General features: G+C 46.7%; 1 protein-coding gene across 1 annotated transcript in view; it reads left to right on the forward strand.

Annotated features, from left to right (window-relative positions):
• Positions 1 to 23,803, forward strand: part of LOC148543160 (solute carrier family 22 member 3-like) — a 397,488-nt gene that overhangs the window by 119,705 nt on the left and 253,980 nt on the right. Inside the window, exon 2 of the mRNA XM_088451782.1 lies at positions 6,393 to 6,496. Coding sequence (XP_088307908.1) covers positions 6,393 to 6,496 — 104 coding nt within the window. The remainder of the gene's footprint in view (positions 1 to 6,392; positions 6,497 to 23,803) is intronic.

The raw sequence follows: 23,803 nt of genomic DNA on the forward strand, positions 1-23,803 counted from the left end.
GGTGGGAGGCCACCTGCTGCAGTTCTCCCGGTGTTGGTCGTTCACTACGACAGACACTTGGGTTCTGGAGGTGGTCTCCCACGGGTACGCCCTCTCCTTCCGGCACAGACCCCCGGCTCGATTCTTCACCACGGGTCTACCATCAGACCGGAACAAGGCTACGGAGCTGCGGAAGGTATTGCACACTATGCTCCAGGCTGGAGTTATAGTGCCTGCTCCATTCTCCCAGAGGGGCCAGGGTTTCTATTCAAATCTATTTTTGGTACAGAAACCCAATGGGTCATATCGTCCGATTCTCAACCTCAAAGCACTCAACAAGTCTTTGCAGGTCCCGAAGTTTCGGATGGAGACCCTACGGTCCATCATTCTGGCGCTGGAACCTGGGGACTACATGGTGTCATTGGACATACAGGACGCTTACCTGCATGTCCCTATTCTTTTGCGCCATCAAGAGTTCCTTCGGTTTGCAATCCGCAGCGACCACTTCCAGTTTCGGGCGTTACCTTTTGGCCTGGCGACAGCACCACGTGTTTTCACCAAGGTGATGGCGGTCATGGCGGCTTCTCTGCGGCTGCAAGGAGTCCGCATGTTGCCGTACTTGGACGACCTGTTATTGGTGGCAGGATCTCCAGAGCTCCTGTTACACCACTTGGACCTGACCATTGCACTGCTGCAACGGCACGGCTGGCTAATCAACTGGCAGAAGTCCACTCTAATCCCGTCTCGGAGGATTCTGCATCTTGGAGCCTTATTGGACTTGGGACAGCAAAGGATCTTCGTGACGGAGGACAAGATCTCTGCTTTACAGTCAAGGGTGCGCAGTTGTCTGCACAGCCGCCGGGTGTCCTTACACTCGGCGATGAGGTTACTGGGCTCCATGGTGTCGGTGTTCGACATGGTGGAATACACCCAGTTTCACTCCAGACCTCTGCAGCACCTGATCCTGTCCAAGTGGAACGGGCTGCCTCAGTCTCTGATGTTCCAGACGATTGTGCTCACCCTGGAGGTTCGCCTGTCCCTTGCGTGGTGGTTAAAGACGACCCACCTCAACAAGGGACGTCCGTTCTGGGTTCCAAATTGGGTCCTGTTGACAACGGACGCCAGTCTTCGGGGCTGGGGAGCAGTTTCGGGTCCACACTTGTTCCAGGGCAGGTGGACGCCGACAGAAGCGGAGCTTCCAATAAATATCTTGGAACTCCGTGCGGTCTTCAATGCTCTCCTGCAGGCACAGCGGTTTCTCCAGGGTCACCCGGTGCAGGTCCAGTCGGACAATGCTACCACCGTGGCCTACATAAACAGGCAAGGAGGAACTCGCAGTCGGGCGGCTCTCGTAGAGGTCTCTCGGATCCTGGTTTGGGCGGAGCGCAATCTTCTGGCCATATCAGCGGTCTTCATCCCGGGAGTGCTAAATTGGGAGGCGGACTTTCTAAGTCGCCAGGACGTTCATCCAGGGGAATGGTCCCTGCACCCGGACGTTTTTCAACTACTGGTGGACAGGTGGGGTCTTCCAGAAATCGACCTCATGGCGTCCCAGCACAACAACAAGTTGCCGGTGTACGGGTCTCGCACAAGAGACGAAGGGGCGTCTCTGGTGGATGCTCTGTCCGTCCGGTGGACGTTCAGGTTCGCATACCTGTTCCCTCCGGTCTCCCTTCTTCCACGGGTAATCCGGAAATTCAAACAGGAAGGAGGGACGCTCCTGTTGATAGCTCCCGCGTGGCCCAGACGGCACTGGTTCTCAGACCTTCAGGGTCTGTCCGTGGACAGTCCTCTGCGGTTGCCGCTACGACCGGACCTTCTGTCTCAGGGTCCTTGTCTTCACCCGGACCTGACTCGGCTGTCTTTGACGGCGTGGCTGTTGAGACGGCCATGCTGAGGTCCCGGGGGTTTTCCAGCTCTGTGGTGCGTACCATGTTACGAGCTCGGAAACCGTCTTCCGCGAGGATATACCATCGCGTGTGGCATACGTTCTTCCAGTGGTGTCGACCGAGAGGTTATGCACCGCGGGAGTTTCGTCTGTCTCGGATTCTCGCCTTCCTGCAAGCGGGACTAGATCATGGGCTTCGCCTTGCTTCTTTGAAGGTACAGGTTTCGGCCCTATCTGTCTGGTTTCACCGTAGGATTGCTACAATCCCGGATGTGCGCACCTTTATGCAAGGTGTTCTCCGTATTCAGCCGCCCTTTGTTCCACCTGTGGCGCCTTGGGATTTGGCTCTGGTCCTGAGGGCTCTCCAAGGACCGCCGTTTGAACCACTGGGCTCAGTGGATATTAAATGGCTAACAGCTAAGACTGTTTTCCTTCTGGCCATTGCTTTGGCCAGAGGTGTTTCTGAGTTAGGGGCTCTTTCTTGTAGACCCCCTTTCTTGGTTTTTCATGGGAACAGGGCAGTGCTCCGCACTCGGCCCGAGTTTCTTCCCAAAGTTGTTTCCCAGTTTCATGTTAACGAGGAAATAGTTGTTCCGGCCTTTAGCTCACCGGGTCTTTCCGTGGGTGAGGCCTCTTTGGATGTTGTGCGGGCCTTAAGGACTTATGTTGACCGCACTTCTTCGTTTAGGAAGTCGGACGCTTTGTTTGTCCTCTATGGCTTCCGTAAAAAGGGTTGGCCTGCTTCAAAGCAAACTTTGGCAGCCTGGATCCGTATGGCTATTTCTGAAGCTTATCTTCATGAAGGCCTACCGGTCCCTCCTTCTCTGAAGGCTCATTCCACTAGGTCTGTGGGTCCTTCGTGGGCAGCTCGACGTGGTGCCTCGGCAGTTCAGATCTGCAAGGCTGCTACGTGGTCTTCTGTCCATACCTTCGTGAGGTATTACAGGTTTGACACCTTCGCCTCTCAGGATGCTTCCTTCGGGCGGCGGATTCTCCTTTCTGCACAGGAGCGTCCCCACCCTTAAAGGATACTGCTTTGGGACATCCCCAAGGTATCCTGTGGATACCTATGGACCCTGAAGTAGAAAATATGAGATATGGTAAGAACTTACCCTTGTTATCTCTATTTCTACGAAGTCCATAGGGTTCCACAGGACTCCCGCCCTGTCGCACCTGTGCTGCAGATGGGCTTTGCTCTGGTCACCGGTTTTCCGTCTCCCTCTGGTGAGAATGTGATTCTTGTATGTGTCCAGATCTTTGTTCTCTCTCTTCCTTCTCCTCCTCCGGCCTATGGCTTGGTAACTAACTGAGGTGCCTTGGCCCGGGGGCGGGGTATAGGAGGGGGACCTAGTGCATCCTGGGAGGCTGAAAGCTTAACTCTTTGGTGCCCTGCGACTGACGTCACACCTATACCCCAAGGTATCCTGTGGAACCCTATGGACTTCGTAGAAATAGAGATAACAAGGGTAAGTTCTTACCATATCTCATATTATTGTTTGTTTGCCTACTGACAGCTTAAAGTCCTTGTAAACAGTTGAAATTATTACAGGTGTAAGCATTTAAAAGCAAAATGTGTTTTTATAAAAATTGGGCACATTTCTAGAAACAAAAAAATATATAATATTAATGATAATCATGAACCATTAGTAATAGAAAATAAATAAAATTAAATAATATTTAATAAAGGTAAAAATACAATTCAATAAAGAACTGTTATTAGGAGAACACTGTTACTGATATAGTAACTCTTCCATCATGTTATTATTAGGAGAACACTGTTACTGATATAGTAACTCTTCCATCATGTTATTATTAGGAGAACACTGTTGCTGATATAATACCTCTTCAAATATATATTGTCCATGTCAGAAGTGCTGATGCATAAAAATGCTCACACAGTATTTCCAATATAATAATAATCCAGTCAGCGCCTAAGGTATATATTTTTAGTTTTCCTTTTTAGAATAGAAAAGGGCCTTCCCCAAACTGTTGTCACAAAATTGGAAGCAAAACATTGTCCAAAAATGTCTTTGTATGCTAAAATATTACCCTTCACTGGAGATGAGGGGCCTAGCCCAAACCCTACAAAAGGCCCCATACCATTATCCCTTCACAGTTGGCACGATGCAGTCAGACAGGTAACGTTTTCCCGGAATCTGCCAAACCCAGACTCACCCATCTGACTGCCAAACAGAGAAGCGTGATTCGTCACTCCACAAAACACGTTTTCACTGCTCCACCGTCCAGTGTCTGTGTGCTTTACACCACTCCATTTGACGCTTGCCATTGGACTTGATGTGAGGCTTGCATGCAGCTGCTCGGCCATGGAAGCCTATACCATTAGGCTCTCGCCGCAAAGTTTCTGTGTTTAATAATTGATGCCAGTGGAAGTTTGGAACTCTTCAGCTATGGAATCGGCAGAGCGTTGGTGACTTTTATGCAGCATGTGCCTTAGCAGTCGTTGACACTGCTCTGTGATTTTACGTGGTCTACCGCTTCGAGGCTGTGTTGCTGCTGTTCCTAAACGCTTCCTAATAATATCACTTACAGTTGACCGTGGATTATGCAGCAGGGATGACATTTTATGAACAGTCTTAGTGCAAAGGTGGCATCCTATCACAGTACCATGTTTGAAGTCAAGGCCCCCATACATCAGCAATTGATTGCAGCAATTGTGCAATTTGCAATCGATTGTGTATAAAAATCTTTCCCTTTTTCAATCGATTGCAGTTTGCAGAATTGCCACAATCGATTGAAAAAGGGAAAGATGGGAAAGATTTTTATGCACAATTGCTGCAATCAATTGCTGATGTATGGGGGCCTTCACTGAGCTCTTCAGAACGACCCATTTTGTATCTCAAATGTTTGCAAATGGAGACTGCATGGCTAGGTGTGTGATTTTATACACCTGTGGCAATGGGTCTGATTAATTCAATAATTAACAGGTGTGGCTAAATACTTTTGTCCATATAGTGTGTGTGTATGTATGTACAGTATGTGTATATATTAATATATCTATATATGTGTGTGTGTGTGTGTGTACCAATAAACAATCCACCACTCACAAGTGCTCAAATATTACTTGAATCTGTTGCCTGCTAGAGCCCCTACTGAGGTACGCAGTATGGCCCTCATTTAGACCCGCTCGCAAGTGCTATGCGCTCGCAAGTGAGTGAATCGATGGTTGTGCATTGCGCACGTGCGGCATGCGCAGTGCGCGTGCCCAAGCCCCATAGCGAGTGAGAAATTCACTTGCTCCAGGGCTTGCTACAAACGGAACGGCTGTCGCTGTTGATCGACAGCTCACCCCGTTTTGTAGGCGGGATGGGGGGGGGCTGGACACACGGCAGGCGTTCCTGAAGGAACCCACAGCTTAGCGAGTGGCCAGGAGGCCGGCTTTTAAAAAAAAAAAACGGCCGCCCTCATTCAGAGCGAGCGCTCGCTTTTTGCGAGCAGCTCTGAATGAGGGCCTATGTACAGCCATGGCCAGAAGTTTTGAGAATGACACAAATATTGGTTTTCACAAAGTTTGCTGCTTGAGTGTTCTTAGATCTTTTTGTCAGATGTTACTATGGTATACTGAAGTAAAATTACAGGCATTTCATAAATGTCAAAGGCTTTTATTGACAATTACATTAAGTTTATGCAAAGACTCAATATTTGCAGTGTTGACCCTCCTTTTTCAAGACCTTTGCAATTCGCTCTGTCATGCTGTCAATCAACTTCTAGGCCACATACTGACTGATGGCCACCCATTCTTGCCTAATCAATGCTTGGAGTTTGTCAGAATTTGTGGGTTTCTGTTTGTCTACCCACTTCTTGAGGATTGACCACAAGTTCTCAATGGGATTAAGGTCTGGGGAGATTCCTGGCCATGGACCCAAAAATTTTATGTTTTGTTCCCCGAGCCACTTAGTTATCACTTTTGCCTTATGGCAAGGTGCTCCATCATTCTGTAAAAGGCATTGTTCATCACTGTTCTTGGATGGTTGGGAGAAGTTGCTCTTGAAGGATGTTTTATTCATGACTGTGTTCTTAGGCAAAATTGCGAGTGAGCCCACTCCCTTGGCTGGGAGCAACCCCACACATGAATGGTCTGAGGATGCTTTATGTAGATTATACATGCACAAATACACTTCTTGCAGGACACCACTTCACCTGCTGTATTTCTGCAGGCACGAGTAGGTGATCCACCACGTAGCTCTGCTGGAAGGAGGAGGTTGGGGGGAGGTTGCCGCAAAAGATGCTTGGTATGGTCGCATCTGATTTGACCACGCCAGGCAAGTGGCTAACAGTAGTTTATTCATTTTTACAGCTCATGTCTTTTTAACTGCTGCTTGGTGAAATTGGGTACACATGTTGTGGGCATAGTGCTGTACATGGTGAACATTGGCATAGTATGCTGGATTTGAGCCTATGTGACATTTTGGGAAATTATTTATATAATATTTACCATACAATTAATTTCCTTCTCTCATGTTCTCAAACACCATAAATAATGGTTATATGCTTTATTTCCCTATAGTACCACCTCGTATGCTCAGATGCCTGGAAACTTGACTTGACACAAGCATCTCTCAACCTGGGATTTTTGGTAGGGGCTCTGACTTTGGGATATGCAGCAGACAGGTAAAGAATAATGCATGCTTTTTCCTACTATTTACCTTGTTTAGTCAAAGACTCTGACAGTGATTCCTCTGTTACATGTAGGCATGGAAGCCACGGCCCTTGGCTTGAAAAAAATAAATAAATAAACAATGCCAAATTGCTGCTTATGAAATTGCTACAAAAGCAATTGTACTGTGTGTATATATACAATGGAGTTTCCCCATGGTATGAGACTGACCAAGGGCAATTTCCGCTGTAATACACTGCAAGACTACACCAATAGCATAAGGTTTGCTTTATTGTATCTTATGGTATTAGTGTAACTTACGCATATTAAATTACGTATTTAGCCATGAATCATATTCAACTCTGCACCAGGATGCCTAGGTACAAATGGTATTTGGAATAAAGACACATTGATAGCTCCTTACACACATGCCTTCTGTACGGTCGTATTATGGTTTAAGCCATGGTACCTTTATAAACATTATTTCACAGAATTGTGGCACAGAACTATTTGACTGACATCTGGGAGTAAGGCTCAGACTGATCATCTAAATATGAAATGTAAAAATGATAGAAAACCAAAAACTGTGTTACAATATGACATAAAATCCAGTCCATACTTGCCCACTTTTAGGAACACCTCAGCAAATTGCATCATCAAGCCCACTTCACTAAAGAATAGTTTTCTCCTGCACTCCCGGGAGTCGGAACTCTTTGAAATTTGGGAGTCTTCCAGATATTTTGGGAGAGTAGACAAGTATGAACTTGTCAGTCAATGTCATGGCAAAGTAAAACATAACTTGCAGGAGCATAATTGGCTACTATTGAAAAAGCATGTCATCGAAGTTTGGAAAGCAACACCTATGAGCGTGGAGTTGAATTGGACTGCTCTGCCTGATAGGCGTGTCATAAAATTGACTTCCATCCAAATATAAATGAGCCCCAAAGTAGTTACATAGTTTGGAACACATTAACATATATATAATTCTACAAGGTTTGTCCTGTCTCTCCTCAGTGTGCATGCAGTGGAAGCCTGTGCTAGACGGACTAGTGTATATGCATGTGTACCAGGGGCGGAACTACAGGAGACAATGAAGGTGTCCGTCTCTGGATGTCAGCCCTGAAGGGGCACCTCCTCCATTGCTTCAGTGTCAGGGGGCTGGATTATCTGCTACGCCTGCTTCTCGGCCCGAAGGCCATACCTACCTGAGGTATGTACTGATAACAAAGTTGTCAGCACATACTATAACCCTGGTATCCCATTCTCCCGTATGGTTGTCCGGTTGGAGGGCGGGTCACCTGTTGAGCCTGAAGCACAAAGAGAGATCAGTGCTTCCAGACAGGGGGCGTGGTGTGGGAAGAACGGCTCTCGTCCCCAGTATTAAGACACCAAACTTATGTGCTTAAGGCTCAGCATGTGATCCTTCCCACAGCGAGCTGAGATCTGCGGCTGTGAGGAGAGGTGATCTATGCACGGAGAAGTAGGGGTGGAAATCTTTGTGAGGGTGAAGCGCTGTGTGTGTTCGATGGGAGAGAGAGTAGCTGTGTGAGGGGGAAGAGAGCAGAATGGGGTTCTGAGTGAGTTGAGAGCTGTGTGTTAGGAGGGGATCTGTGTGAAGAGGAGAGTGCTATGGGAAGTGGAGGATCTGAGTGAGGGTGAGGATTTGTGAGGGGGGAGATGAATGAGGGGAGAGGAGCTGTGTGAGGTGGGGATTTGTCATGAAAGCAGCCACCATAGAAATCAATGGAGGCTGGTTTTGCGAGTTCCCCCCCCTATATACATTTAGGGGTTAGTGTAACTTTGCAGATATCCCCCAACAGCGTTTTTTTGGAGGTATAGTCCATAAATGTACTTTAGTAAATAGGCCCAAGAGCAACACATTCCACATTCTATGAAAGGTGTTTTTACACGTGTGAATATATATTTAATTCCATGTACTTGCTCCACTGATGATTTTTTTTTTTTATAAAATAAATAAATTAATATAAATATATATATATATATATATATATATATATATATATATATATAGGAATCTGGAGGTGCGGCACTCTCAGAAATAAATATTAACAACACTCATGTGTTAAGTCAATCAACATTTCGGTATTTTAATATACCATCTTCAGGATTATAAAAGAGAACAAAGACTGTCTTACCTTATATACATACTGCACCCTGTGAGACAAACTGCGCTGACAGCGGGACCGTGCACCCGGCCGGCGGCAATGATTGATGACGTCATCGCGCACTGCGAACACTGTGCCCATCACCATAGAGACACAATAAACAAAATAGCATAGCAGGAGACGCTGGAAAAAAAGATATAATAAACAGTAAGATACTAAAGTTAAAGAACACGACTGAAGCCATATATAAATATTACATAAAAACAGACTGGCCACACATTGGAAAAAATATTAGAAAAAAATTCCAATATAGACATTACGAGTGATACAATATAAAGAAACCATTTTTTAGATAAAATAATCTCTAAACTGAAATATGTTAGAGAAAACAGTAGAAAATCAACAATAATTCAGAAGTCTGTTAAAAATTACATCAAGTCGGTGAATCCACCTTGCCTCACACTGCATCAATCGCCACCTCTAACAGACTGTGGGATATGGTCAATTATACGATAACGTAAGCACGCCAGGCTATGTTTCAATTCTGCAAAGTGGCGAGCAACAGGTTGTTCACTTGTACCGCATGCCAATGCAGCTCTAATGCTTGAGTGATGCATTGCCATGTGCTCCTTGAATTTACATTGGGTCTTCCCAATATAGGACAGCCCACAAGGGCAAATAATTTGGTACACAACATATGTACTGTTGCACGTCAACTGATGGAGAATTTAAAATTTTTTCCCAGTATGGAGGTGGTTAAAGGTGTTCCCTGGTATTAAGTACCTGCATGTAACGCAAGTACATTTATAACATCCTGTTTTTTTATGTGACAAAAAGTGACTCTTGGCAGATACTGTATTACGGTTGGTGATGTCAGATTTAACCAAAATATCACGCAAATTTCTCCCTCTGGAGTAGCAAGGCATGATGTCCATATCAGATAAACCCATAGCCTCATCAGATTAAATAATTGGCCAATTGTTCTTAACCACTTCCTTAACGGCAGGTGACAAAATGTTAAATTGATTAACCCAGGGAACAAATTTCCTCTTAGATGGTTCTATATTTCTCTTTTATAATAGATCCCGTCTATCCATGGTCATAACCTTGTTCTTGACATCTTTTAGTCTCTCACTGCGCTCCGTAAAATTCAACAACGCTCAAATTTTGAGCCTTATTCTAATAATGCCAGCATTAAAACATACATTCGGATTTTGGAACAGTAGGTATCAAATATTCAGAAGACGAGCCACTCGATTCATCCTAATCTGACAACATCGGAAAGAATGGCTATAAAAACACTAACAGATAATCCTAATTTAATTATCCGTCCAGCTGATAAGGGGGGAGCCGTTGTGCTCCAGGATCTATGTGACTATAGAAAAGAGATTTATCGACAATTGAATGATGCAATGACATACTGCAGATTACAGGGCGATCCTGTTTCAAGTTTTAAGCAGGAACTGAGGAATCTCCTCCAGATGGTTCAAGATAGAAAAATTATCAATGAGTCACAATTTAATGCTCTTCTCCCAGATTATCCATTGACCCCGTTGTTAAATACTCTTCCGAAGGTACACAAGGGTATTGTCCCTCCCTACAGTATCTGCCAAGAGTCACTTTTTGTCACATAAAAAAACAGGATGTTATAAATGTACTTGCGTTACATGCAGGTACTTAATACCAGGGAACACCTTTAACCACCCCCATACTGGGAAAAAATGTCAAATTCTCCATCAGTTGACGTGCAACAGTACATATGTTGTGTACCAAATTATTTGCCCTTGCGGGCTGTCCTATATTGGGAAGACCCAATGTAAATTCAAGGAGCGCATGGCAATGCATCACTCAAGCATAAGAGCTGCATTGGCATGCAGTACAAGTGAACAACCTGTTGCTCGCCACTTTGCAGAATTGAAACATAGCCTGGCGTGCTTACGCTATCATATAATTGACCATATCCCACAGTCTGTTAGAGGTGACGATAGGAATCGCCAGTTGATGCAGTGTGAGGCAAGGTGGATTCACCGACTTGATGTAATTGCACCCCGAGGTTTAAACAAATCTATGTCTTTATCCTGTTTCTGAATTATTGTTGATTTTCTACTGTTTTCTCTAACATATTTCAGTTTAGAGATTATTTTATCTAAAAAATGGTTTCTTTATATTGTATCACTCGTAATATCTATATTGGAATTTTTTTCCAATATTTTTTCCAATGTGCGGCCAGTCTGTTTTTATGTAATATTTATATATGGCTTCAGTCGTGTTCTTTAACTTTAGTATCTTACTGTTTATTATATCTTTTTTCCAGGGTCTCCTGCTATGCTATTTTGTTTATTGGGTCTCTATGGTGATGGGCACAGTGTCCGAGTCATCACGCAGTGCGCGATGATGTCATCAATCACTGCCGCCGGCCGGGTGCACGGTCCCGCTGTCAGCGCAGTTTGTCTCACAGGGTGCAGTATGGATATAAGGTAAGACAGTCTTTGTTCTCTTTTATAATCCTGAAGATTGTATATTAAAATACCGAAACGTTGATTGACTTAACACATGAGTGTTGTTAATATTTATTTCTGAGAGTGCCGCACCTCCGGATTCCTATATATATATATATATATATATATATATATATTAATTTATTTATTTTATAAAAAAACAAAAACATATCCATGGTGGTCCGGATACTGTTTCAGGGAGCCTCCCTGACATTCAGGGAAAGTTGGCAAGTTCAGTATTTGTAACAGTTTATAGAACAGACTAGAAACCTTTATTTTATAAGAAAGTCTTCTCCTTACAAGGGAGGATCCATGGGGGTAGGGCCTGAGGTGGGGCATCTGACCCTCCTAGTAACACTTCCATACCTCCCAACATTTTGTATCCTGAAGTTGGGACCTCTGTGCGCGCCGATGAAGAGTGATGCGTTTTTAGGGGGTGCGTCCACAAGTCACATTGCAGGTTTAAGTCATGCTGGTGGAGAGCCCAGCTCTCCATCAGCTGCTGGACTGCCCCCAGCCCTCTCCCCGCACTAAATGGATGCTGCACGGATGCGTCCGACATCCACTCAGCTTCACGGCACTGCTACTCTATGCTTAGCAGAGCAGAGCTGTGGCATGGCCTGAGTGTCCCCAACGTCCAGATGCCCTTGGGACACTGTGGGATTGGCACAAGGCTTCAGAGTGAAGTTAGGGGTCTGGACTATGGAGTGCGAGATGCAATATACCAGGATATTGACCCCTCAATAGAGTTGAGGTATTTTTGTTTTTAAAACAATTCTTTTCTACTTCAGGGTCCATAGGGTATCCACAGGATACCTTGGGGTATAGGTGATGACGTCAGTCTTCAGGCACCACAGAGTTAAAGTTTTCAGCCTCCCAGGATGCATCTGGGTCCCTCTCCTATACCCCGCCCCCGGGCCAAGGCATCTCAGTTTCGTCGGTGCCTGGCTGGAGTCGGAGGCACTGTGCAGAGGGGCGCTTTGAAGAGCCCCTGAAGTTTCTTTTAAAGGCAGCGCTGGCTGCACATCTGGGAGTACAGCATGGACAGTCAGTACTGACGTCCATGCCGTCTCCCCTACACCCCGCCGGTACCAGAACGCCGGTACTGTTCCGGGGATGCTGGTAGACATCTGGGGTCACGGCTAGTGGTGCCCCCAGATATCTTGGACCATGGCCGGATCCCAGGGGATAGCAGGTAAGCAGCGGGGTCCCGAGGTGGGTCCCCGCTGGTCACATGGTCCTGAGTCCCCAGGCAGGGGGCACCCTGGGGACTGGCTGCAGCGTGGAGCCAGGCGACCAACCTGCGCTTCCACTACCCCCTGGGACAGCGGGCCGCTGCTGAGCGGCATGCGCTGCGGCGTCCCAGGAGTTAAATGCATGCCAGGGGAGCGCGCTTTCCCTGTCTCACAGCCGGCGCCTCCCCTGCTGCACACAACCTCTCTGCTCTGTCTGATTGGCCATAGTGTGTCAGCGCTCCTCCCCCAGGCCGGCCTCCTTCATCCTCTGCTCCTCGGTGGCCATCTTTGAAGCATGGTGAACGCTGCTGGAAGCCTGTGAGCGATGGCATTGCGGTCTGGGTCCCCCAGCATACCTCTCCTCTGTTTGTCACAGGTCAGTGTATGCAGCGCTGAGTCCTACCAGCCTGAGGGTCTGAGTAGTTGAGAACCAGTGCTGATAGTGTAGGGATTTGTTTCTTCTGCATTGTATGTGACTAATCTGCTAGCCTGCTGTCTGTACTTTCACTTTCTACTGTCAGCCTTATTACTGTCCCTGATCTTGCTCTGCTCAAAGCCCTTGCGGTGCGCGGTGTGCAGGGCGTTATTCACACTATACCAATACGTATAGGTGTGAGTGTCACATACTTACCATCATGTCTGAGACTGACTTTCCTCTCCAGCTCATGTGTACTAAATGTAAGGTACCAATAGCGGAGGGGGAGGGTAACGCGGAGGGGTTATGTCCCCAGGGCCTGGCACTGTCACGGCCGATTATGGTCCCGGTCCCGGTACAGGAACCTCCCTGGGCTTGTTTCGCTAAGGCAATTTCCACCCTTGTGGGCCAGCTAGCTCCGCCACCTGCGTTTACCCAGACGGGTTTGTCCCAGCAGTCAGTGGTGTCATCACCCATGCGGGAGTTCCCGAGACAATTGATGGTACCCCACAGTCTCCCTGTCCCTTCCCAGGTTTCTCCGGAGCCTGCGTGGGTTAATACTCTAACTACATCGGTTCAGCATTTGTCCGATGTTTTACAGGGGGAGTCTGTGTTGCGGCCTCATAAACGGCCGGTGGCGTCTTTATCTGCTCCTTATGGGGATGACGATGAGACGTCAGATGATGGGGAGATTCTGGATCTATTTGACCAAGAACCTCTCCGTACCAAAGAGCTGGACGCTAAGTCCAAGGTGTATATCCCTGGTCTTATTCGAGCGGTCCGCTCGGCTTTAGTTATTGAGGATATTGATCCTTCGGTGGCCACATTCATATATGCCTTTTTAAGGATATTAAGGGTGAGGCTACGGTGTTCCCTCTTTCTGATCAATTAGTGGATCATTTAGAGGAGGCGTGGAAAAATCCAGGTAAACGGTTTCAGCCCCAGAGGCGCTTAGCCGTGGCTTATCCGTTTGCGGTCAATTATTTTTCTAAGTGGGAATCCCCTACGCAAGTGGATTCACATGTCACATGCCTAGTCAAAAGTGCCACGTTGCCTATGCCTTCGATGTCATCCTTGAAGGATGTCACTGACCGCAAGGTGGAGATCTGCCTCAAATCCATTGCAGGGAAGCATCCAGACTGGCTCTGGCCGTGTGTTGGGTAGCCAGAGCTATGGAGCGCTGGGCGGATAATTTGGAGGCATCTTTGGACTCTGACTGTTCGGCTGAACAGACCGAGTTGGTGGGCAATCTCCGAGACTCGGCCACTTACATTAATGAAGCGGCCTTAGATATTTGTATGCTCACCTCTAGGATCTCCTCTGCAGCCGTGGCTGCTCGTCGCACCTTATGGTTGCGTTCTTGGAAAGCGGACACGGATTCCAAAAAGCTATTAGCAGGTCTGGATACTATTTGGTCCAGATCTGGACAAAATAGTAGCTACGTTGGCAGCAGCAAAATCTGCATGTCTTCCGTCTGCTACAATTCCTTCTAGTGCTGGTAGGTCGTCCTTTCGGCCTCACAGGGCCCAAGGTAGGCCTAAAGTACAGTCCTTTCCACGGCAGGCTGGGACCAAGAAATTGTCCAAGCCCAAGAAACAGGTCTGGAGTACCAGACATCCGGCTCCTAGGTCAGATAACAAACCTGCGGCCTGACGGTCCAGGCCTCCCTTTGGGGGACCCCAAAGTGGGGGGCGCCTGCTTCAGTTAGCCCAGTGCTGGTCGAGGACTACGACAGACACTTGGGTTCAGGAGGTGGTCTCTCACGGGTATGCCCTCTCCTTTCGGCACAGGCCTCCATCCCGGTTCTTTACCACAGGCCTTCCGCTAGACCGGACCAAGCCTCGGAACTGCGGAAGGTTTTGCACACTATGCTCCAGGCTGGAGTTTCAGTGCATGTTCCAATTTCCCAGAGGGGCCTGGGTTTCTATTCCATTCTATTTTTGGTGCAGAAACCCAATGGGTTTTACTGTTCAATACTAAACCTAAAGGACCTCAACAAGTCCTTGAGGGTGCCTCTGTTTCGGATGGAGACCCTGCGGTCCATTATTCTGGCACTGGAACCTGGGGACTGACTACATTGTGTCATTGGACATCCAGGACGCTTACCTGCATGTCCCTATTCTTTTGCGCCAACAGCAGTTCCTCAGATTGGCAATCTGCAACGAACATTTCCAGTTCCGGGCACTGCCTTTTGGCCTGGTGACTGCTCCACGGGTATTCACCAAGGTCATGGCGGCTCTCCTGCGGACGCAGGGAGTCCGACTGTTGCCTTATCTGGACGACCTCCTGTTGACAGTGGGGTCTCTAGAGCTTCTTTTACACCATCTGGATCTGACGATTGCGGTACTGCAACGTCACGGCTGGTTGACAAACTGGCAGAGGTCCACTCTCACCCCGTCTCAGAGGATCCTGCACCTCGGGGCCTTATTGGACTCCAGGCAGCAGTGGATCTTTGTGACGGAGGAAAAGATCCTTGCTTTGTAGTTGAGGGTGCGCAGTTGTCTGCAATGTCGTCGAGTGTCGATACACTCGGCAATGAGGTTATTGGGCTCAATGGATTGCCTCAGTGTCTCAAGTCCCAGACGATGGGGCTCACTCCAGACGTTCACCTGTCTCTAACCGGGTGTTTGCAGACGACCACCTCAACAAGGGTCGCCCGTTCTGGGTGGCGAACTGGGTCCTGTTAACAACGGACGCCAGTCTCCGGGGCTGGGGAGCTGTCACGGGTCCACACTTGTTTCAGGGCAGGTGGACTCGGGCGGAAGCGGAGCTTCCAATAAACATTTTGGAGCTCCATGCGGTGTCAAGAGCTCTCCAGCTGGCACAGCCAGTTCTCCGGGGTCACCCTGTGCAGGTCCCGTCGGACAACGCCACCACGGTGGCCTATTTAAACCAGCAAGGAGGAACCCAAAGTCGGGCAGCACTCGCAGAAGTGTTCCGTATTCTGGTCTGGGCAGAGCGCAATCTCCCAGCATTATCGGCAGTGTTCATCCCGGGAGTCCTCAACTGGGAAGCGGATTTTCTCAGCAGGCAGGACGTGCATCCGGGAGAGTGGTCTTTACACCCGGACGCCTTTCAGAGTCTGGTGCACTAGTGGGGTCTTCCAGAGATAGACCTCATGGCGTCCCGGCACAACAACAAGTTGCCGGTGTACTGGTCTCGAACAAGAGACGAAAAGGCGTCTCTGGTGTATGCCCTGTCCGTCCAGTAGATGTTCCAGTTTGCCTACCTTTTCCCTCCATTTTCCCTTCTTCCGCGGGTAATACGAAAATTCAAATCAAGAAGGAGGTACGCTACTGTTGATAGCTCCCGAGTGGCGCAGATGGCACTGGTTCTCCGACCTCCAGAGTCTGTCAGTAGACGTTCCTCTGAGGTTACCATTACGACCGAATCTGCTGTCACAGGGTCCTTGTCTTCACCCGGACCTGACTCGGTGTGGCTGTTGAAACGGTCATGCTAAGGTCCAGAGGGTTTTTCTGGCTCCATGGTGCAAACCATACTAAGAGCTCGTAAACCTTCCTCGGCAAGAATCTACCATAGTGTGTGGCATACTTTCTTCCGGTGGTGTAGACCTAGAGGGTATTCCCTTAGGGAGTTCCGCCTGTCTAGGGTGTTGGCTTTCCTACAGGCTGGACTGGATCATGGGCTTCGCCTGGCTTCTCTGAAAGCGCAGGTGTCTGCCCTGTCAGTCTGGTTTCATCGTAGGATTGCTGCGCTCCCTGATGTGCACACCTTTATGCGAGGTGTTCTTCGCATTCAGCCACCTTTTGTTCCACCGGTGGCGCCTTGGAATTGGGCTGTGGTCCTGAGAGTTCTCCAGGGACCGCCGTTTGAACCACTGGACTCAGTGGACTTTAAATAGCTTACAGCTAAAACCATATTCCTTCTGGCCATTGCCTCGGCCAGAAGGGTTTCGGATTTAGGGGTTCTCTCTTGTAGACCCCCTTTTCTGATTTTTCATAGGAATAGGGCGGTGTTTCGCACTCGTCCGGCATTCCTTCCCGAAGTGGTATCCAGTTTTCACATCAATGAAGAAATTGTTGTGCCGGCTTTCAATTCACCTGGACTTTCAGTGGGTGACGCCAATTGGGATGTTGTGCGGGCATTGAGAATTTATGTTGACCTCACTTCCTCTTTGAGGAAGTCTGACGCCTTGTTTGTCCTCTATGGCTTCCGTAAAAAGGGTTGGCCTGCTTCAAAGTAGACTTTGGCAGGCTGGATTCGTATGGCAATTTCAGAAGCTTATCTTCATGAAGGTCTTCTAGTTCCCTCCTTGGTGAGGGCTCATTCCACTAGGTCTGTGGGTCCTCCGTGGGCAGCTAGACGTGGTGCCTCTGCAGTTCAGATCTGCAAGGCTGCTACGTAGTCTTCTGTCCATACCTTTGTGAGGTATTACGCTTTTGACACCTTTGCCTCTCAGGATGCTTCCTTCGGGCGGCGGATTCTCCTCTCAGCACAGGAGCGTCCCCACCCTTAAAGGATACTGCTTTGGGACATCCCCAAGGTATCCTGTGGATACCCTATGGACCCTGAAGTAGAAAATATGAGATATGGTAAGAACTTACCCTTGTTATCTCTATTTCTACGAAGTCCATAGGGTTCCACAAGACTCCCGCCCTGTCGCACCTGTACTGCAGATGGGCTTTATTCTGGTCACCGGTTTTTCCGTCTCCCTATGGTGAGAATGTGATTCTTGTGAGTGTCCAGATTTTTTCTTCTCTCTCTTTCTTCTCCTCCTCCGGCCTATGGCTTGTGACGTAACTGAGATGCCTTGGCCGGGGGGCGGGGTATAGAAGAGGGACCCAGATGCATCCTCGGAGGCTGAAAACTTTAACTCTGTGGTGCCTGAAGACTGACGTCATCACCTATACCCCAAGGTATCCTGTGGAACCCTATGGACTTCGTAGAAATAGAGATAACAAGGGTAAGTTCTTACCATATCTCATATTATTTAGAATATATATATATATATATATTCTAGAAGTAAGCAGGTTGAAAGGAGAGCACACTCGTGATTATGTGAAAAATAACAATTTAACTAATGTTACTTATAACATTTGCTCACGTATATCAAAGTTTAAAACATTAAACTCCACCATGGACGGTCCTCCCGATCCTGGTGTAATTGACAGGCCACGCTGCAGACAGCAATTTGGCGGACCACCGCCGGTTCTGGGAATACCGGATAATACCGGATGACGTCAAACGTCCACGTCAGTAAGCCATGCCCAACATGTTTCGTCACTTGAAGACTTCGTCAGGGGGTGTGGCTAACCTCAAAACTGTGAATCCTTATATACCCATTTCCTCCACATAATAATTGAAAGATTGGATAATTCCAGTTCACAATATTAAAACATAGTAGATATATCTAAAATAATATATATGCATCAATTTAAATTACATCATTTCCATAACAAATATAAAATCTATAAGAACAACATTTCATGTTTACTAAATTCTTATAGCACACCAGATATCTAGAAGACATACATAATCTATGTTCCCAAATAAAAAATATATAAAATCATGTGGAATTGAAGCCGATTTCTATACAAAGAAAACATACAAATATTATAGTTTGGGTTTGTTCCTCTTAATTCTGCCTAATATGTACAAGCAAACAGAAATAACGAGCTCAGATCAGGAACAATATCAAACAAAAACAACTATGACTAGGCAAAAGTAACCAACTATTAGGCTCCAGAAAAAGACAATATACAGCACAAATGGGATATATAATTAAATTAAGGACGATGGCAACAAAGAGCAAACAAACCAAAAAAAAAATGGGGGGGGGGGGCAATAAGACTGAACCCAAGTTCAGCTTGAACTAGTGCAGCATTACTCGAATACCCCTGCAGTGGGGGTATGTCAGTATCTCTCTCCAGAGAAAAGGAAGCATATCCCACTGCTTGAAGAGATGGTGCTGTGGAAACTGTCCAATTACGGAGGACAGTTTTCTTCGCTACATTTACAACCACCGTAAGAAAGGGTAACAATTCCGTCTTACGACCCTGCAAATCCCAATTCGTAAAATCAGCACATAATATAGCTAGAGGGTCATTCATAAGGCGTAAGGCACATGTGGTATTTAGAAATACCATAATCTTATCGCCACATTTTCTAATTTTCCCATACTCCCACATATGGAAGAGCATAGCTCGTGAGAATTTACATTTGTGTCAACATCCTGACTCTCCCTTAACAACATGTTGCCTCTGAATCTGCGACATATACGCTCTATGATTGGTTCCAATATGTACTTATTGCCAAATAGCTGAATGGAGGATTCTCAAAGTCTTCTCTGTATGCTTTAACAATACAGCAGGGGAATCCACCTGTGATATCTCTGAGGACCAATTTTGGGTACAGCTTTCCCATAAAACTTCCGCTGTCGAAGGGAGCAAGTAGGGATACAAAAACCGTGTCTTGTAATACCCAGTATTGGATGCATTAAATAAGGGCCGTAAGATATCGATATATTCCTCCTGCAGCATAGGAGGTGGTAAGGATTGTATAAAGTGTCGAAGTTGTAAGAACTTAAAAAAAATCTCTATTAGTAAGAAGAAAGTTGGACTTTAGATCCTGAAAAGAATACAATTGACCCACAGGATCAAACACATCCCGAATGGCAGCTATACCTCTCACCCTCCAGACCAGGTACCCGGCACATTCCAGACCAGGAACAAACATAGGATTACCCCAAAACGTATTATACTGAGACACAGTATGACGGCTGTGGAGCTATTGGTTTATTTGTAGCCAAACTAAATAGGGGTCAAAAAATAGAATATTATTTCTCACTAAGGGAGGGAGATGTGCTCTGGGAGCATGTAGGAGAGCAGCTAATAAATAAGGGGAAACTATTTCTTCTTCCAAGGATTTATTTGTTTATGCCTCACAACCCATCAACCAATCAAGTACATATCGAAAATATACTGCACTGGTGAATGCAGAGACATGTGAAACAGCCAGTCCACCATCAGATTTCCCCAAATATATCTTAGCTCTAGATATGCGTGGTTTCCCACCTCTCCATAAAAGTAATTTGAGTATTATTGAAACGTGATAATCGTATTGGTAACATTTGAATCGGATAGAATAGGATAGTCCAGTTTATGAAATATAACAGATTTCAGTAATGCAACTCTAGCTAGAAGAGATAACAGAAGGTGTCGCCAAAGGTCTAATAGCCTGGTTATGTACGCTATCACATTACAGTGTATAACTTAGAGATAAGGGGGGGATGCAGATGCACACTCTAAGAGCTAGCCCCTTTTTTCCTATAACTTGGAGATATCAGCCGGAATATGGATTCCAAGATATTTAATTGTCTGCTTAGCCAACTGAAAATTATCTAAGCACATAACAGAGAAAGATGGGGACGAGGACCCTGGGTTATGCACATAAGACTTCTGACTCATGTAGGTTAATCTTATACCCCGCAAAGGAGCCGAATTGCGACAGCAATGCCAGAATAACAGGGACGGAGCTTGGGAGATCTGACAAACAAAAACATATCGTCCACAAATTAATAAATAAATAACATTAACATTCCTTTCCCAATAGAAATCCCTCTAAATCCCCCATGTTGGCAAAGAGCTATCACAAGAGGCTCCAGGGCCAATGCAAACAGGGGTGAGAACGGACACCCCTGTCGCGTGCCTTTCTGAACAATCGAAAGGGGTAGACAAGTAAACATTAGTGGAAAACTGAGTAAGTGGGTCACAATACAAAGCTTCTAGGACCGATACACAAAATCCCCAGGGAATCCAAACCTAAGTGTTTCGAAAAGATGGTCCCAAGTGACCAAGTCAAAAGCCTTTTCCGAATCCATGGAAATTATGGCATGGGACCACCCAGGAAACCAAGAGCTTGTCATGCTGCTAGCACCTTTCGAATATTAACTACTGAGTGCCGACCTATGATAAATCCGGGCTGGTCGTTGGAAACAATAGTGGGCAAAATAAGTTTTCAAACATTCCGACAAGATTGTAGTTAACATTTTATAGTCAACACCTAGAAGTGATATTGGCCAGTTTGACCCCGGGTCCTCCGCGTCACGATTAGGCTTGAGTAAAACAGAGTTAAGGTATTTAAAATGTTTGCATTCATTTTTTTTTTTTTGAGGCGCCAGGGGATATTGTTAACAGCAGAAGTGTTTGGTATGGAGGGGTCAGGGGAGTAGTGCAGACAGGTATTGGTAAGCATGGAGGAGTCAGAGAGGTAGTGGTAAGCATGGAGGAGTCAGAGAGGTAGTGGTGAGCCGCCCAGTAACCCTTGCAATGCTGGTCAGTTGTGGGTAAATGAGACCACCACACGTGTACTAACATTACACCACACTGTAGTGCACCCACATTATACCACACTATAGCGCCCCACATATTATACCACACTATAGTGCCCCCCACATTGCCACACTGTAGTGCACCCCCACATTGCCACACTGTAGTGCCCACACACTATCCTGCACTGTAGTGCCCAACATATACCACACTGTATGCCACCTGTAGTATCCACACATTATGCCACCTATAGTGCCCACACATTATGCCACACTACAGTGCCCACACATGCCACCTGTAGAGCCCAAACATTATGCCACACTGTAGACCCCACATAATGTACTCGCCAGAAGCCACATCAGCTTCAGGCAGCCGGCAGAGCAGTAGTCACCTAGTGCACACTTCACAGCAGCAGTCACAACCTCAGAGGAGCATGTAATGTGCTCCTTCAGTCAGAGCTCAGCACATGCACCGCTGACCCCTCTGCAGTGACTACTGGGATTTATTACAGTGCTGAGTCTGACTGCAGTGTGCCCTGGACTCCGGTTTTCTACATGTAGCTGCTGGCCGTGTCAGTCACATTCTTGATGACTGCCTGGCAAGCAGCTGCACTGCCTGCTATACGAACAGTGCCATAGTACATGCCCTCTTGCAATAGAGGACATGGCTACAAGTCAGTGGGGCCCACCGGGGATTTCACTGAATCCCCGGAGCCCCAGACCAAGCCTGCTGTGTAGAATGACATGGTGGGAGACAGTAGTCTCCTACTTGGCTCCATGTGAGAGACCTGATTATTACCTGATATAAAGCTGTTCCAACATCCTGCACCACTACCTACAAGCAGCATACACCATACTTACCGACATTTATTATCTGCTCCCCAGGATTTGCCCAGAGAGCAGCCACAGCTGGCCACTTTGGGAGTCGGGGCTGGGTTTCTATGTCATTAGACCCTGTCTCAGCAAACTGCCACGAATTGCAGGTGCGCGAAGAGGGAGAGTGACTAAATGACGCATTTTTGCATCATTTAGCCCCACCACCTCAATACGGGACCGCGATTAACAGCAATTATACCGCGATTCCAGGGAATTATTTCTCCTTCTTGCCGACTTAGTAAATGGGCGGGATGCGAGAGATCGGGATAGATACTCTACGAGGGGTGTGGGGGGCTCCCCGAAAATTTGGGAGCCTCGCACAACTACCGGGAAAGTAGGTAAGGATGGCATACTCACCCCACTCCGCTGAAGCTTCGCCTCATTACCAGTGTACATGTAACAGGGAGTACAGCAGTACCTATTATCTATCAATAAACCAACACCACAATTTACTGATCTGTTCATAGTTTGAGTCATTTGCTGGTGTGTGCCAATATAACTCTGCAGTATCAACACCTGCACATACATAATTTCCAACACAGAGTATAGCTCGGTACACACTAGACCATAGCTTCTCAAACTCTGGCCCTGATTCAGAGCCGGACGCTCTGACAGAGCGCTCGCTCTGAATCAAGGTCGTCCCTCCTACCTTTTCGAGCGGCCTCCTGGCCGCTCGCATAGCTGTGGGTGACCACCCACAGCTATAGCGAGCGGCCAAAATGATGGTCGCAATGGTCAAGACCATCGCGACCATCGGGCTTGCGACGAGACCAATGCAGTAGGGTCTCGATGCCGCAAGCCCTGGAGTGCTTTCGGCTCTATCAGCGCCAAAAGCGCCAAAATTGTGTGTGTATATATATATATATATATATATATATATATATATACCAACTGTACTGCCTACACGGCAGAACACAAAACGGCACTGCAGTATGCTGAACAAAGAAGATTTTACTTTTTCAACGTTTCTGGGCTATCAAGCCCCGTCGTCAGGAAAACATAGGCACAAACACAAATTCCAGCTTACCTTATATCCCCACCAAACATAGACTGATTCGTGACAAAGACAGCCAAGCCGTGTGCACGCGACCGGAGCGTGTGTGCAGCGCATCGTAATGACGCACAGCCTCAATCTCCGGCGGTCTCCATGGAAACCTAAAGCGCTTCTCCGGCTGCTGTCAAGAAGAATGTGCAAAGAGAAAAAGAATAAGTAACTGTAAAACATTACACACATGTTAAAACATATCACAAGTCTTAATAGACTATACATAATTCATATTCCATCTGAACACCCCATTAAAGAATGGGTGTAACAAAATACAGTTATAATCTAAAAAATCTACTGTTAGAATATTTAGTATTCCATTTGCAATTTAACTACAATAATAGCTGCAATACTACATCACATTACTGAGTTCCATGAAATACGCTCATTTAAACCACGAGGGGCCACAGTGTCCAATTTAAAAATCCATGATGCTTCCAATCTGGTTAAAGATTTTAATCGATCACCTCCTCTCATTCGATCTGGCACATGATCTATTATTTTATATCTAAGAGATGCTAATTGATGTTTATGATCACGAAAATGAGATGCCACTGGTTGATCCATAGGTTTGCCTACAAGAGCCGCTTTTATTGCTGACCTATGGAGAGCCATCCGCTCTTTAAATTTCCTCGAAGTCATACCCGACGTAATATAGACCGCAGGGACAAATGATGATATATATCACATAAGTAGTGTTGCACGTTAGTACATGTTTGATATGGTACATCTTGCCAGTATGCGGGTGTTGGAAAGTTGATCCCGTCTGCAAATAACTACAAGTCACACAAGCTGGACATTTGTAACATCCTGGTTTTTTGCTAACACTTAACGAATCC

The sequence above is a fragment of the Taudactylus pleione genome, unplaced genomic scaffold, assembly GCF_031769625.1.
Source record: "Taudactylus pleione unplaced genomic scaffold, aTauple2 ptg000006l, whole genome shotgun sequence".
NCBI classification, from domain to species: Eukaryota; Metazoa; Chordata; class Amphibia; order Anura; family Myobatrachidae; genus Taudactylus; species Taudactylus pleione.